The 16,255-nt window shown below is 38.1% G+C and overlaps 2 protein-coding genes across 4 annotated transcripts; both read left to right on the top strand.

The window, feature by feature from the left end:
* The first annotated feature begins 130 nt into the window (after positions 1-130).
* LRR (Leucine-rich repeat) lies at positions 131-13,930 on the top strand. Of its 3 annotated transcripts, XM_043413731.1 has the most exons (24): positions 131-640; positions 754-851; positions 2,054-2,104; positions 2,168-2,373; positions 2,776-2,953; positions 3,191-3,429; positions 3,733-3,827; positions 3,896-3,937; positions 4,019-4,209; positions 4,435-4,512; positions 4,585-4,918; positions 5,040-5,436; positions 5,597-5,915; positions 6,491-6,604; positions 6,755-6,960; positions 7,177-7,264; positions 7,331-7,579; positions 7,679-7,699; positions 7,791-7,932; positions 8,095-9,288; positions 9,828-9,892; positions 10,316-12,433; positions 12,520-12,624; positions 13,223-13,930. In XM_043413731.1, the coding sequence occupies exons 1-22, from the start codon at positions 604-606 to the stop codon at positions 10,427-10,429; spliced, it is 4,458 nt and encodes a 1,485-aa protein (XP_043269666.1). In that variant the 5' UTR covers positions 131-603; the 3' UTR covers positions 10,430-12,433; positions 12,520-12,624; positions 13,223-13,930. The 3 variants fall into 3 exon arrangements, with proteins under 3 accessions (XP_043269666.1, XP_043269676.1, XP_043269683.1); XM_043413741.1 differs by lacking the exon at positions 7,679-7,699; XM_043413748.1 differs by lacking the exon at positions 9,828-9,892.
* LOC122418861 (uncharacterized) lies at positions 12,355-16,015 on the top strand. Its single transcript, XM_043432942.1, has 4 exons — positions 12,355-12,433; positions 12,520-12,624; positions 13,223-13,430; positions 13,990-16,015. The coding sequence occupies exons 1-4, from the start codon at positions 12,355-12,357 to the stop codon at positions 16,013-16,015; spliced, it is 2,418 nt and encodes an 805-aa protein (XP_043288877.1).
* Positions 16,016-16,255: the final 240 nt, after the last annotated feature.

The following is a 16,255-nucleotide window of genomic DNA, read 5'->3' as shown; positions in this document are numbered from 1 at the left end:
GCGCATCCTGTAAACAAAAGTTGCATGTTCATTAGAAAAAGATAGATATTACAAGTACTTCTAGACAGATGTCATTAGGAATGTGTCAGATAAGGACAAGCATACGATGCTATCCTTGTTTACCATCCATCGCACTTTCACAGTGAAATATTTGACCGTACTGGCAAAGAGAGATTTGTGTTCTTGGTGTGGGTGCATGGGAGGGGAATCATAGAGGATGTCGCGCGATGTTCCGCGCGTAGAGAAGTGCGCGGAGAAATTTTAGTGTTGGTACGTCGTTGGTGAAACATGGCTGCTGACGAGCAATTTTCACGTCGTCTTGCAGCCATACAAAACGTCAATATTACATCGGTAAATTTAAGGGCCCAAAAAAAATCGTCCGATTCCATTAGAATTATCGTCAATTCACGTAGTGTTCAATTTCTCGGCTCGCCGCTTCTTTAAAAAACGTACATTGCAGTCCATTTACGCTAAATAAAAAAGTTTTGTTTTCTGAATGACACACGCACCCCACCGAGTATACAAGGGCGCGCGCGCGCGTCCAACCACAACGAAAAAAGCAAACGTCTCTTGTGATCGCCGGGAGCAGAATATATCATCAAAATGTCAACGAGATCGCAACTGACCAAAGATCTCAACGGTCAGTCTCATCACTAATTTTCTTCTGTTTTTTTTCTTATGAGGCTCGGCCGAACCTACCCAGCCGAAGGTTCGATGGGCTTTCCCAGTGACAAATCTTCAATTTTCTTTCAGAATCGGTCAAAGCACTCCTCGGAAAACATGTCAAGATATTGTTGAAGAATGTCGTAAAACTTGAGACTAAACAGGACAAACAAGAGAATCGTGTTTTAGTGAGTCATTTTCTTTTTTGTTTTTCTCATATATTACTAACTAAGCAGTTTGAATCTTCCAAAATTTTCATTAACTTACAGTCTTGAAGAGAAAAAAACAATAAACAATCCTTTATTGTTTGGCGATTTGAATTATCAGAATCTCACGTCTAAATTATTCTTTCAAAGTTGTGAAGAAATAATTTTAAAATAATGCTAATCTATTCCAGGAGCTTTAAAGGATGACACAAAATCTTAACTAGAAATAAGCCAACAAAGAAATGATGTTAAATTGAAGTTTCCATTCTGACAACATAGAGGAAATTTTTTATTGTGTACTTGCTAATTCCCAATTATTTTTATTGTGGTATTGTGATTCAGTTCCTGGGATGCAATAAATATATGATCAATTCTCATAGCTCTCAACTAATACAAGCAAATATTAAAAATCTTGGCTAATCAATTCATTCATTTGCCAATGTCAACCGCAAAGTTATTTAACAATAAATTTTAGTAGTAATTAAAAATCTTTTATTCTTAAATCTTGGAACTTAGATTTTTGGATTGGAAAAGTTTTTTTTATTCACAATGCCTATATGTTGTTTGTACTTTTGCTACACTTTTACTTACTTTTACATACTTTTTTTCTGAAGACTAACTTTACTCCACAAAACTGTTTATTAACTTGACCATGGAATTTGAATTATCTTTTGTATAAGAATAAACATTTTTCTTTTAATATAGAAAATCATCCAGATGATTTGCTTGTTCGGTTGTTGAAACTCTAACAAAGTGATTTTTAGTCGGAGATTACAGAACTACACAATAATTTCTGTCCTTAAATATAAAAAAAAGTTTTCAACAATCGGTAAAATGCAACTAGAAATGCTTCAATTATGTCTTTGCCAAATTATCTTTATTCTTCTCACTTTGCCTCTCGTGATCTTACCAAAAAAATTGTAGAATTTTGACAGCTGTAAGGAAAACTGGATATAAAAAGATATAATCGTTGCAACATTAAAAATTTGGACATGAAAAATGAATTCGTGGTTCTATTGAACATTTTTTAATCTTGATGAAAAAATCTAGGATTTTCTGAAGATAAAGGATTTAAAATATTTTTGAGGATTTCAAACTTTTTTTCTTTTTAGTTTACATAAAACAAAATGCGTTCACTATTGATAACTATCTTTCATTATATTTTTTATATATATCATTTTCAGGTATTTTCACCATGTCGTCTCTTTCTACTAACGGCCAAAGTACCGACAAGGGTGAGTTATACAATTGATAAACAAAGCGAAGCACATGGTGACTGAAAAACTATTCTTTGCCAGATCGACTGCCATTTCCACTACTTGGAAATAACGTCTGTCGAGTCCAAGAGAGCAAACCAACTATGTCTTGTAGTTGGAGACAGGAGTTACAATTTTACAACAATGGGGGCAGCTGGTGGCGGCGGTGCGGATACCACAGAGGTAGATGCCATGATCGAGGCACTGCACACAGCAATTAGAAATATATTTCCAACTGTGCCGCTCAAGTAAGTCTAAAACCTGAGAAAGACATTGTGAAAGTTCGTCGATTCTTTTATATTTCTCAATTGTTTACAGTCCAAAGCTTTTTCATCTAATGATTTGAATTTTAGATCAAAATGATAATGATAAATAAATTTATACTATTTCTTGCCAGAAGTCATTTTTATCCTATCGATTTCTTTAAAATCGTGTTGTTAAATTAACTAAACACTTTTAGTTTGGCAATGGTTTGCCTAAATGGTAAATGAATCTACCCAAAAGAATTGCAATTTATTGAAACGGAGTTATAAAATGTTCATTCTAAATAAACGCATTGACATAATTGACCATTGAAAATGAATTTGGACGTCAATTGTTGAAAAACAATCAACCATTTATGAATGAAACAATGCCATTTCTAATTTTAGTTACATAATACGAAAGATCGATGTGATTCCGGCGAGCAGACTTCAGAGCATAAGGGGCAGCGAACTTGCAAGAAGTACCGAAGCCACGCGAAATACGGGCCCTTGTGGGGGATTTTCGACACAATATGCCTGCATGTGCGATCTTCATTGTGTTCAGTATCGCGAGGAAGTCGCTTGGGTAAGCGGATTTAACTTCGAATTCGGAAAATTGAAGTTCAGGCTTCGTTTACCTCGTGTAATAGATTTAAAAAAATTCAACATATCAAAAGATTTTTAATTAATAAATATTGGAAAGGGACTGTAAAAATTCCCAAGTATTTACTAGAGAAATTCCTTGCTCATATTTATACTGAATTATTAGTTTTTTAAAAACATGTAAATTGCGATCACAATTGAAAAATGTAAATTTTTGTAGGACGTCGATACGATTTACTTATCGCACGATACACGGGAGCTTAATTTACGAGATTTTGATCACCTGGATCAAAAGGATTTGGTACCTATTATTTCGGCACTGGAATACAACACGTGGTTCACCAAACTTCGAGCATCGAACCTCAAGCTTAGCCACGAATCTCTCGAAAGGATACTCCAAGTAGTTCGAAGATCTCTGTCTATTCAAGAAATTTACCTTGACAATATTGGTGTCAAATGGTGAGTGATGACCGATTGAGACTAGACGAAATGATATTGAAGCTGAGATCACGATAAAATCACCGAAAATCTGCTTTTTTCTCGCTCAAATTCACATTCTTGAAAAAAATCAACGATGATTCGTTGAACATTCAGTTCCTGACTTTGTGACCAAAAACGCAAAAAGAGTCTGACCCATTTGAAGAATTGAATGAATCGACATCGGAATGTTGAGCGCAGAGAAATTTCGTTGAACGACGAAAACTTTGACATCGTTCGACCCAAATGATTTTTGGTCCCAAATTTTGCTTCCCATTTTTACAGGGATTTCGCCCACAAACTGTCGCTGGCGCTCATATCCAACGGCAATACAACACTGCACACGATCGATTTATCGAACAACACAATAGAAGATAAGGGTGGGTATTACGACCCCGTAAACCCCAACCGCAACGTTTACTAATTAACGTGTTACTATTCTCTTCAGGAGCGGCGAGCTTGTGTGGAATAATCGCCAAATTGACACAAGGTTCGTTAGGTTCCAGAGAAAACTCCAAGCGAACACGGCAGCTACTCTGTTTCCCAGATTCATTTCATTTTTATTTTTAAGGTGGAGCAACTCTGTTGAGCGGTCCGATTGGTAAGCTTGCCAAAGGCTTGCAGAAATTGAATTTATCCCGATGCGGCTTAACGGGAAAAGGCGTTGCTCAAATCGCACATGCTCTTGGCCTCAATCGCAGCATGACCACGAGTCTTCAGTGTCTCAATCTATCGGAGAATACATTAAAAGAGGATGTTAATGTGAGTGTGTAAAATTACAACAAAGTCAAAGCCTCGATGATGATAATAATTATAATTGAAGTAATATTCTTAAAATATTTCTTAATGCACCATTTGAAAATTCGAAGAACCAAACGGAATAGTTATTATTGCTATAAAAACACTTTGAATCGAAGTATGAACCGATCTAACGAATGATAAACGTTTCTATCTCATTTGATTAATTTGACCTCTTTTCAATTGCAGAACTTGTGCAATTTTTTGGCTCAGCCAAACAGCCTGACACATCTCGATCTTGCGGGTACAGATACGACCCTCGAATGCGTGAGTGCAACGATAACAAGTTAGTTTTCGAATTCTCGAGTCCTTTCAGGCAAAAACTATTCATTTTTTCAGCTATTCGGTGCTCTGTTGCGTGGCTGCGCAACGAATCTAGTCCATTTGAACGTCGCCCGGAATTCCTTTACGAGCAAAAAAACGAAAGAAATACCGCCCAGTTTCAAACAGTTTTTCACGGCGACATTGTCACTTAAGTATCTTAATATTTCCTACTGCAAATTGCCACTGGAAGCTCTGAAGCATCTCCTGTTGGGACTTGCGTGTAACGAGAGTACCGTCGGCCTCGAGCTCGATATGAGTGGCAACAACTTAGGATCGATGGGTGCTCACGTCCTCGAATCGTGTATTCACGGGGTGCGATGTATCGCGACGCTCGACATTTCTGACAGCAGTGAGTATTCATTCGTTCATACAACTTTTTCCTTTTTGTTAATATTCGTAATTTTTTTCCTTGCGTTTCGATTCGTCCGAACGTTGATTAAAATTTTTTCCCTCTAATGAAACTCTTCCAGACATGGACATGGATCTCGCTCAGGTTATAACGGCAATCGGTAAAAACAAATCCCTGAAGCATTTATACATGGGTCGAAATACGATTGGAATGAAGAGCAAGCACATCGCGGTTGTCATGGACGCTCTCGTGCAAATGATTCAAGAGGACGACTGTGTACTTCAGTCTTTATATTTGCCTGACTCGCGGCTCAAGGGCGATCTCTACAGCTTAATTGATGCTCTTGGAAGCAACGCGTGTCTTCATACGCTGGACATTAGTGGCAATCAGATTGGCGACGCAGGAGCTCGCTTACTAGCTAAAGCATTGCAAATAAACAATCATCTCAAGACTATCATTTACGATAGAAACAATATTACTATTTCGGGCTACGCGGATATCGTTCATGCTCTAGAAAAGTAAGAATACATTTAGAGCTATGAAATTTCGAGCTTTGCCAACATTGAAAATTTCAAAATGATCAATATTGTGTTTAAAAATTGATCAGTTTTGACAATAATTTCTAGATAAATAGAAAACAATTATTGATTTCTAATGACGAATGCTTGGTTGTTTCAGAAATTACAGCGTAAGACACATGCCGTTTCCAATTTACGACATGCAACCCTGTATGAAAGCATCGGCCGAGAGAACGGAGCATCTTGCGAAAAAGATACAAGAATTACTCCAGCGGAACGTAACGCCTTCCAAATACAGTCACGGTCAGGCTTTCAGACTCCAGCAGGGTTTTTTGCTCAGCTCGACTCAGCAAGTTGTCGACAGATTGGTCGTGCAAACTCAGGACACGATAAAAGCTCTTGCCGCTGAAAGCTGCGATGCTAATAATGACATTAACTATGCAACTGGACTGATTCAGGACGCTGACAATTCGAAACAAGTACGTCGGAGAGTCTTCCTAATTTCGACTCTGAACACGATTTTCTTCTTTGATTTTTATTTTTATCTGATAACTCTTATTTCATAAGCAGCGTTGGAGTAATTGAGACAAAAGAAACAGTTGAAATCATTGAATCGTTTGACTTGCAAAAGTTTCGCCCACGCGAATATAAGCGAAAACGGACTAAATCCCAAGCGATCGAAGAGCGTGGAAGATTCTCGCTTTCGAAATTTGTAGCTTTCTCTCTTCCTCTCCTGGCAGCTCAGCTGCCATGACTCATGGCCTCGATAGTTTCGCTTAACGTATAGAAAATCCACATGTAAAAGAATCGAACGTCAATGACTCGTTTTCACTCCTGCAATGGCGCATTCTACTTTACAATTTTTTCGCATAATTTTTCTTCACCATATAACAAAATTTCGATAATTAAACATTTCTTCTACGGGTTTGAAGGAATTCGCTCACTTAAGGGAAGACAAATATATGAATTACAGAAACATTTCTTTCGATTTGAAAGTGAGATTCAATAAATCCTCAACGATTTTTTTCAATTTTCTTATTCGTTTGATTTGCAGCTTTTACCAAGATTGCACGAAGTATTGCAGAGGAGGGATGACAGCAATCCTATAGAAGTTACGCTACGGGACATGGCTGAACAAGTTCACAAAGTTGTATCGACGTATTTAGAAGTGAGTTAATTGTACTGTAAAGGCTCGAGGAAAGGCTTTCATTTTTTTTGTATTTTATAATAATTGCAAACAAAAGTTTGGGCCCCATTCCAGCTAGAAAAAATCAACCTAATCTGATTTCTGATGAAATTGCTTTGATTTTTTTACCAGGATTCTCTCGATGCGATGCTCAAATGTGCCAATGATCATTGCCCTACGGTACTCTCCCAAACGGTTGTTAGGGGTGACGAGAGCGAACCGATCTCAGTCGAAGATGATCTTCGCAATGCTTGCAAAGAGAAAAACCAGATAAGCTCGGAGTTTATTAGCACGGTGATTGTTGAACAGGCTGGAACGGATGTTATAAATCGTGTCAAGTATGTAATCATTCCAAATTGAAACAATGCAAATTCTCAATAACTTCTGGCATCACGTTTTTATAAATTTCGATTTTTCGAAGAATTTAAACCTCAGTCTATCGTTCAATTACAAATAATTGATTTTCGAGTTTCATTGATGCGGATGCAACGAAAATAGAGCATGATATTCATTGTAGCACATGTATTATTATGAAAAAAAAAAATTTCCTTTAGTGAGCTGAACTTGTCGGTGGCTGCACACGTTTCCGATCGAATAACTGACGAAGTCATTGAGTCGCTTTCACGGAGTTACAAGACGCTGGTAAACGAAATCGGCTGATGGTCCCATGCAGTTGTGCTTGCAGAAAACTAACAAGAATTTTTCCAGATTGGTGACACTGACAATCGTACGCGAAGTAGTACTCCAGACGTTTTAAGACCGAGTGCTGGTTCCATGAGCAGTGGCAGCGTAATTGGTGTTCTCGCGGGAGCCAATGATCCGTCGAATATTTCAATGTCGATGACAACACGAACAGGATCTAGTGTGGCATCCGAGGATGACTCTTGTCAACAATCTTCGCACATGTTGCTCGTTGGTTCGACTCTTGGTCAGCGGATCGATCATCAATCGCCTATGGTAAAATGACTATTTTTCTCGTTTTATTTTTATCTAACCTCTTCAATGACTAATCACTCTAACATGATCGCTGCGTTTTTTCGCATGTCTTTAACACAGAAACTGGATTATTTGAATCTCGTGAGTACAGGGTGCACGTTGAAAAGTGGAAAACGTTGAAAATCATTCGCAGTTCAGAATATTCGTAAAAATGTACTTTTTATTCTTGTAGGCCACTCCGCATTTGTCCAACAAGCGCAAAAGTCTTCACGGCAGAAAGTTGAGGCCAAAATCAGTGGTGGATTCAGTCGAGGGCCTTTCGGCCGACGATATTCCGGACTTACTGCCTTCGTTACCTAAGAATCAGACCGAAGGTGAGTACACAGGTCTGAGAGGTTTCGAATTCCAACGATTCTTTTATACGTTCTTTCATTCATTTTTATACATCCGGCAATGTTTCATATATTTCGGGAATATTAATCATCAATTTTTCTGTGCTTTTCCTTGCTTAAGTTGAATATACTCGTAATCTTTAGCTATTTCGGAAAACGAACATTCCTTAACGGAGTCTCTGGACTCCGTATCAGAATTGCCTAATGCGGGGATAGGCCAACAGTTGCAACATCTCGTGAAGTCGCGTCCCCGTCGCGCAAAAACGCGAGCTCCGACGAGACCGATGCTGCGAGCCGATTTGCCAGTGGAAGGTATCGCGTTGGGCGAAGGTTTGGACGTATTTTTTCGCCCCACGACCCCGACGACTCCGCTAATATCACCGACGAGCGATGACAGTTCGTTACACACGTTCCCGACCGACGGCAGTCCGAATTTGTCGCTCACCAGTCATCGAAGCGTTCCTCCTGATCTCGACAAAAAACACAGTTGTAACTCGCCGATGTTAAAAACATTGCTCGAGCCAGCGCCGCGGTCGCGCTCGACGGACAACCTCGAAAAATTTTCACCCCTCGTCGGCAGACGTTCACAGGGTGATACACCGTTGACGACTTCGCCTTTGGCACGGCGAAATACAACGGAGAGCACTCATAACGAGCAGCCTCTGGTCGGGGGAGACGCCAGGAAACGTTCGACCTTGCCGATCGTCGGGTCGACGTCCAGCGGCGTTTCCAGAGTAATCCGCGACTCGGACGAAACAACGGATCGTCTCTCTTGCAGTCCGGATGCTGCACGAGACTGCGAACTTCCGGCGTCACACAATACTGTCGGATCTTCGATTAAGCTCAGATCCGCAGCCTTTGATTTGCGAAGTCCAACTCGGACGAATCCCGTGAACGCCGCTGGCTCCAAAACCCCTGTCAAAGTTGGCAACGACCACGCGGTCAAACAATCTAACGGTGGCGGAGCTACGACAAAAAACAACAACGGAACTAAATGCAGCGTACAAGCACCCGTAACTGCTCCGAAACCTCGACCCTGGAGCATGACGAACGATCGAAAATCGGGCGAATTCAATAATTTACTCAGCGACGGATCGAGTCCCAACACTTCAGCTGGAAACACGCCCGACTCCGGAGACGCCCTCGACGAATCTACTGACAGTGGCGTCAGCGGGCCTGCATCCCTGCCACCCACACTCTCCACCAGCAGTACTTCAAGCTCTCTGAGCAACAGCAGCGTCGAGAAAAGATCTGTTCGCGAACTCGCCGCTAGTCTCACCAGAGATAGAGGCAAAAATGTGACCAGTTCTATCGCTACCGACAAAAAAGGCCCAACGGGTAAAATATCTTTTGTTCACAATCTTTTTCATTTTTTGAAGATAATTCATTCGGTTTACCAGTCGGAAATTCAATTGAATCAGAATTGCAATCGGATCATCCTTCCGTGAAAAGAGATACATTTTTTTTATCCGTTACGATTTGGGTCAGTTTTGAATTGACAATGCATGTTTATTCTTTCACATACTTCGTAAAACTCGCGACAAATTATACTAAATCTTAAAAGTGCTTGAAAAGAAGTTGGAAAAGCATACGGAAAAATAAACTTATTTATTTCAGGACAGGAGGAAAATCTAATTTTTTTTTAAATTATTTTCTAAAAAAATTTCTTCATAATTTAATATCGAACGTCAATACTCATAACATTTTGAATATGGCTGAGATTTTTCACATTTAATACGAATTGTTAAATACCGAGTTTCTGCTTACTAAAATGGTTGGCACAATTTCACGTGCAATTCATTCTCGATTATTATTTTTTTGTATAATTTTTGTCGCCCATGCTTCTGCACCCTTTATTACGTATTATTTTTATTTAGAACATTCCGCACCCGCTGCATGGAGATCGATGCTTCATCGTCCTATCGACCTTACCGCAATTAAGGTATTATTTTCATTATTTTTATTTGCTTTACTAGTTTATCATTCCACTTTTCCAGTTTCAATTTTACTAAAATTCACCGAGGATTCTAGTTTCTTTAGGACTTTACTGAGTTTTTAGTCGATCCAAAAGTTGCATAAAAGTAATGAAACCCTCCGTTCAACGATCGAATTACTATTTTCCTGAAATGAAATTCAATTTCATCGAGCACCAATAATATTACTTAAAATATTAAAATCCCAAAGCTCCATGAATTTATTTTCCCCAGCTTACATTTTAATAGATTTTTTATTCCTCCCCCCTCGATTGATTGCCTATACTGAGTAATGCTACGAGCAAAACTTATTTTTTGTAAATATGCTTTCGAAGCAGTTTTTTTTACATTTAAATACTACATAGAGGGTCAATAAATGATTCTGTTAACAGGCAACGGAGGTACTGAAAACGGGTGATGAGGGACGTGTGAGTTTCAAACTCCGGCGCACTTCGATCCTGCGTGATTCCAACTTCAACTACGACAATGACGTCGTGGATGTATGATCCTCGGGGAGGTAAAGGCGAGAGTGAAAGCGGGTACGAGCACAGTGGCAAATGATCGAGCCCTAAAACACGTAGTGATTTAGTGAAATTTAGTGTTTTCCACGGACAAATGAACGGCAGCTCGTACGAAAGATAAACGAAAAATTAATAATAATATTAGGTGCACACACTTACACATTACAGACGTACATACGACATTCCATATTACACCAATAATTCCGCATCTGTGCCATATTAATGTTTGTTCATTGCTGCGATAAAATAAGAGATGGGAAGCTCTGACACGACTATTGGAGAGCTTTTCATCATCTATCTTAATATTTAATCCAGTATTAGATGATAAGAAAACGAAAGCATAGTGAGTCGAACGTTAAATTCATTGAAGATCTGTGGAGAGTGGGAAGATTGAAGCTAATTGTAGACATTTTTGTAACATTTTGACTGTAGAGTGTTTTAATCGTTTTATGGTTATGTCGACGACGAACTCGTGAGTTCGTAGAATTTTTAAAACATTTTAATTGCGCGTTACACGTGCGCCTTTCACGTGTAGTACTCATTCCCTTCATATACCCATAATATTGCATTATTAATCTATTGTAAATATCAAGTATCCAAATATCGATCGTTCATTTATTATCATTATCGATGTATCTTTTCTTTATTTTTTAATTGTTCAATTATTTTGTATTGTCAATTTTTAACGGCAATAACATTCGTCGAGAATAATTGCCAAGCGAATTGCGGCCAAGATTATATATTACGAGCTACGATGATGACAGCATATAACGACGTAGAAATGACATTTATAGTACGAAACCAATTTCAATCAAGCAAGAAATAAATCATGTTTACCACTCGTGTCTTCCTCGTCACCTTTTTCATACAAAAACATATCCGTCGCGAATAGGTCAAGAATAGGAATCACAAAAGGACCTTCTTTTTGAGAAACTACTGTAGCAACTGCATCGAGATTTAATTTTGAGAAATTTGATCTTTGATATTTTTTTTATTCGTTATTTTATTATTAGTCTTTAGTAAGGTTTTATTATATTTATTTATTTTTATTTTATTATTATTTTTATTATTATATTTATTATAATTAGTCTTTAGTAAGGTCTTGGGGAAAAATCCTGGAGCTGTGAAATGTCGTCAAGAATTTGCGGAAAATGAAATAGAATACTAACTTTCTCGCAAACAAGAATGAGAATAGATGAAGATATTGGAGCATCATACGAATTTCAAAAAGGATAAGTTTGCATACACACCCTACCAAAAAATTACGAGGAAATTCGCCGATTTTCGATTTCTCTTCAAAAAGTAATTTTTGCACATGTACAATTTCTGCTTTTATAATTTTTCGTTGAACGTTCTCATATTTTTGTCGTTTTTCGCAGACCCAAAAGTAAAGATTGTTTTCAGTGATTATATTTCATCGGTCTGTGGAGAACTTAAGGAGGTTCACTACCTACTCGGTGAGTCAAAGATAGATCGCGCGTTTGACTAGCGCAGTGCGTGTGAACGCTTGGCACCTGCGCAACACATACGTGATCACACACAAACATAGAGTCTCGCGTCGTTTACTATCGTGAAGTTAAATGGAGTGAAATATAATGAATAACGGCAAAAATAAAAACTTTTTTTGGAAAGGGAAGCGAGTTAGTGAAAAAGTGTATTATAATAGGTTGCGACTGCAGAAAGTCGGCAAAAATTTGCGGCAAGTTTATGGTTCCGCCAAGGAAGTTGTTCATAACCTCAAGCATAGCGAATGTGCGAAAATCGAAGGTCGTCGGATTATTCATCTCAACACTCTAGGAGAACAGCTTTTTTGCTCTAAATGCAAGAGTATATTATCTATCTTGGATAGTGTACAAGAGCAACGTTTTGGTTTAGCGTCGATTTTCCATGTAAAATGTCGCACATGCGGCATGCTCAACCAAGTGTCGACGGATAAAAAGCATTCAACGACCAATTCGATACAAGCTGAAGATTGTGAATCAAGCACAAGTACGTATGACATTGAAACCTTTGTGACAAAATTCGATCTTGTTAATGGCTGATCTTGTTTACTAAATATTTCTTTTTTATCACAGACAAAAGATTGGACATCGTTGTGGGTCATTGCAATGCAAGTGTCGAAGAGTGCGCTAGACCTAACTGGAGGAAACATTACGACACCAATACGAAAGCCGTGATAGGTAAATTTGATATTAATAATAATATTATATTAATTAATAGTATTATAATCGTTAGAACGAAGTTGCTAGACTGCGTCGTTATCATTTGCAGCCAAAAATTTTTATTTTGCCACGGAGCGAAGAAAACAATTTCAAGATATTTGGAATCCGCAAAGAGAGTTTTGTGAAAAATAGCTCTTCGAAGGGGAACTTTCAAATGCTCAGTGGCAAAATATGAATTTTGAACTCGTGCGAAGAGAGTTTTATGCATTTCAAAGTTCCCCTTCGAAGAACTATTTTGCACAAAATTCCCTTTGTAGATTTTAAATATCTTGAAATTGTTTTCTTCGAATTGTAAATATACCAAGAGGAATTTAATTTCTGCCAAGTTTAAAATTTTCTTTCGGAAGAAAATCAATTCTTATACAATCCGAATAAATCAAATATAAATTTTGCCTCTGAGCAAAGAAAGTTTTATGAATATAAATTGTTCTCCAGAGGGAAAATTTGATTTGTTTCATATATAAATTTTTAATTCCACTCTAAAGCACTCTTATATCGATAGGTTACTGCATACTACAAAATAATTATTCGCAAAATTTTATTTAATTTGTTCCAGGTGTTCTGAACGGAGGAATGGGTAACACCCATTTGAACAAATTGCTGGCTTCGTTAAACATTTCCCCACTTCATTGGAAGGTTTTTAAAAATCACGAGGTGGAAGTAGGAGCAGTCGCAGAATATATGGCGAAGGAAAGTTGCGAAGAAGCTGCACTTCAAGAAAAGAGCTTGACGTTCGAGAATTATGAGAGGGTTAAAGAATTGTTGTAAGTATACGGCATCATTTAAGTTACTCGTCTACTTTAGATGACCAAAGAAAGAAGCAAATTTTTAAGATTTCTCTTCTTTGTAATAACAGTTTTACAGTAATATCTGATAGAGGAGCTGAGAAAAGAAATCTGAAAAATTTACTTTTATTTTAGCCCTCGAAAGTAGACCAGTTCCTTAAAAATGAATTGAAATGATGGAGAATCGTGCATCGATTTGGTTATTCACCAATGTACAATTATTCTATAACGATTGTCGGTTCTATCGAATTTATAAATATGAAAGTGTTTTGTATAAAAATTTATGTACAAATATTTTGACACAATCGAATTCTGAATTTATACAAATTCAACTTGTATTTTTTGTTACATTTTCACTGGCAGCATTTTTGACAGTCATTTAAGATATTTTGTAAAAGAAGAAAGCACATTACATGTATTGATAAGTATGTATATGTATGTTATAATTGTGGGAAAAATAAATGCCTCCATTAATTTGACATAATTCCACTAGTTAATTTTCCTCATCAGGTCCGCAAAATTCATGATTTATTTCTAGACCGTCTCATCTGAAGATTGGTTTTGTTTTCCCTGGCTCGTCTCCGCTCGATGAAGGAAATCTGCAATATGCTCCCGATATGCCGACTCGCATTTGCGTATCATTCGACATGGGATGGACAACTCGAGGTACCGGTCGCAGCTACGACAGCCTGAGTGGCAACGCAGTTCTCATTGGCCTATTCAGCAAAAAAATAATCGCTTACATAGCGGAGAACCGAAAATGTAAGAAGTGCGATGCGGGACATTCCCAACAGGACCATGATTGCAGAAAAAATTGTGCTGGAACAGCCAAAGGGATGGAGCCCAAGGCTGCGGTTGAAATGACCGTGCGAAATCCGATTTTCAAAAAGAATAAAATACAAGTTGGATTGATTGTAGCTGACAATGACAGTACTGCTATTGCAGCAATTCGAAAATCGAGCAATCACGAAGTCGTGAAACAATGTGATAAAAATCACACCAGCAAGGGTGTTGTGAATGAATTGTACAGGCTGAAAGGAAAATACAAGGAACTGACCGTGGACACCATAACATATCTACAGCGCTGTTTTTCATATTGCATATCTCAAAATCAAGGAAATATTCAGGAGATGGCCCGAGCAATACGGAATATCCCGTACCATTGCTTCAATCGACATACCAACTGTGGGAATTGGTGTACTTTTAAAGAACATCCGGAGATTTATCGACACGCGAATATTAATGACGGCTTCCACGATGAGAGTTTGTTTGAATCCCTGCGAAATTTATTTGACATACTCGCAAGCAAAGCAAGTAGTTTCGCTGCTGGTGTTTCCAGCAATGCGAATGAAAGCTTTAATGCGATGCATGTCAGTAAGGCGCCTAAGTCACGCGTGTATGGCATGTCACAATCGGGTGATATGAGGCTGGCATGTGCAGTCCTAAAAAAAAATGTCGGGGAGGAATATGTCGTGAAGCTTACCGAGAAGCTATCGTTGTCTCCTGGGAAATACACTGAACATTATGCAAATAATGAAACCTCCAAGGCAAAAAGAAGGTATCAGTCCGCTATAACTCCGCAATTTAAAAGACGTCGACTGTTTCTCAAAAAACAGAAAACTATGTTACGGCACCAAACCGAATCTTTAGAAGGAGTAACGTATAAAAGGAACATCGATCTTCTCAAACCTCACAATGCTCGATCAGATTCCTCCACGATTGATAAAGAATCTTCTGAGGTTGTAATCTTTTTTGACTTGGAAACGGGAGGTCTTGCTAAAACCGCAGACATTCTTCAGATAGCTGCAACATGCGGTAATTCGTCTTTTTCCGTCTACATACAACCAACACAGAAAATTGATCAACGGGCGAGTGCCATTAACGGATTGCGGATTGTTAACGAGCATCTCGAGTATCGTGGGCAGATAATTCCAACACTACCTTTATCGTCAGGCATGCAAGAATTTTATGCTTTTCTACAAAAGTTCGAAAGAAAATGTGTTTTAACCGCACATAATTGTGAATTTGATTCCTCCAGATTGTTAATTGCTATCGAAAAAACGAACATGACAGATGAATTCGAAACAGTCGTGCATGGGTTTTGCGATACACTAGCAATAACAAGAAGAATGCCTGGATCGAGTGCAAGAGGAAATAAATTATCAGAATTGGCAAAATATTATAACATCCAGTCGAATGATGCCCACAATGCCGCTGCTGACGTTGCCATGCTTGAAGCGGTTATCAAAAAATTGAATGTTTCTGATGAGATATTGATCAAGTCTGCCGTAACGTGGAAAAAAGTTATTGAAAAAAAAGATTTTCTCAGACGATTGCCAAAGGAGATGATGAGACTTGATAAGATAAAAGACTGTACATCGTTGGGCACACGGAAAAAAATGGTTGCAGCTGGAATTACACTCGAGATGATTAAATGCGCCTACGACGAAAATAAAATTTTCGGACTGATCAATCTCTTGGGCGAAGATGAGAACGGGATTTTGCGGGTCACGAAATCGCGCAAAATCGTTCAAAAAATTTACGATTTTCTAAGTCGTACTTAGTCGTACTAGTACGATGTTAGTCATCCCAAACATGTGATATATAAACGTGATATTGATCTGTGTGATCATGTTCTTTTGTTATTTGCTGATTTTTAAAAAGTAATACGAATTGCGAAACATAATGTGATAGAAAAAAGGTAACATTGTTCGTACATCGATATTTTGTTATTTTGAAAAAAAGTAATAGTTTATATATGAAGGTTTGAAATTTAAAGAATAACTAATGAAAGTCATACTTAG

This window comes from Venturia canescens, chromosome 1, assembly GCF_019457755.1.
Source record: "Venturia canescens isolate UGA chromosome 1, ASM1945775v1, whole genome shotgun sequence".
NCBI lineage: Eukaryota > Metazoa > Arthropoda > Insecta > Hymenoptera > Ichneumonidae > Venturia > Venturia canescens.
Note: the sequence above shows the minus strand (reverse complement) of the source record. Positions and strands in the feature narration are given on the sequence as shown.

Bases quoted from the DNA above. Each gene is read 5' to 3' on its own strand.
- LRR (XM_043413731.1), top strand. From the start codon at position 604: ATGTCAACGAGATCGCAACTGACCAAAGATCTCAACG. The intron at 4,210-4,434 runs GTGAGTGTGTAA...TTTCAATTGCAG, and splicing joins CATTAAAAGAGGATGTTAAT to AACTTGTGCAATTTTTTGGC. The intron at 7,700-7,790 runs GTGAGTACAGGG...TTATTCTTGTAG, and splicing joins AACTGGATTATTTGAATCTC to GCCACTCCGCATTTGTCCAA.
- LOC122418861 (XM_043432942.1), top strand. From the start codon at position 12,355: ATGCTCAACCAAGTGTCGACGGATAAAAAGCATTCAACGACCAATTCG. The intron at 12,625-13,222 runs GTAAATTTGATA...AATTTGTTCCAG, and splicing joins CAATACGAAAGCCGTGATAG to GTGTTCTGAACGGAGGAATG. The intron at 13,431-13,989 runs GTAAGTATACGG...ATTTATTTCTAG, and splicing joins GAGAGGGTTAAAGAATTGTT to ACCGTCTCATCTGAAGATTG.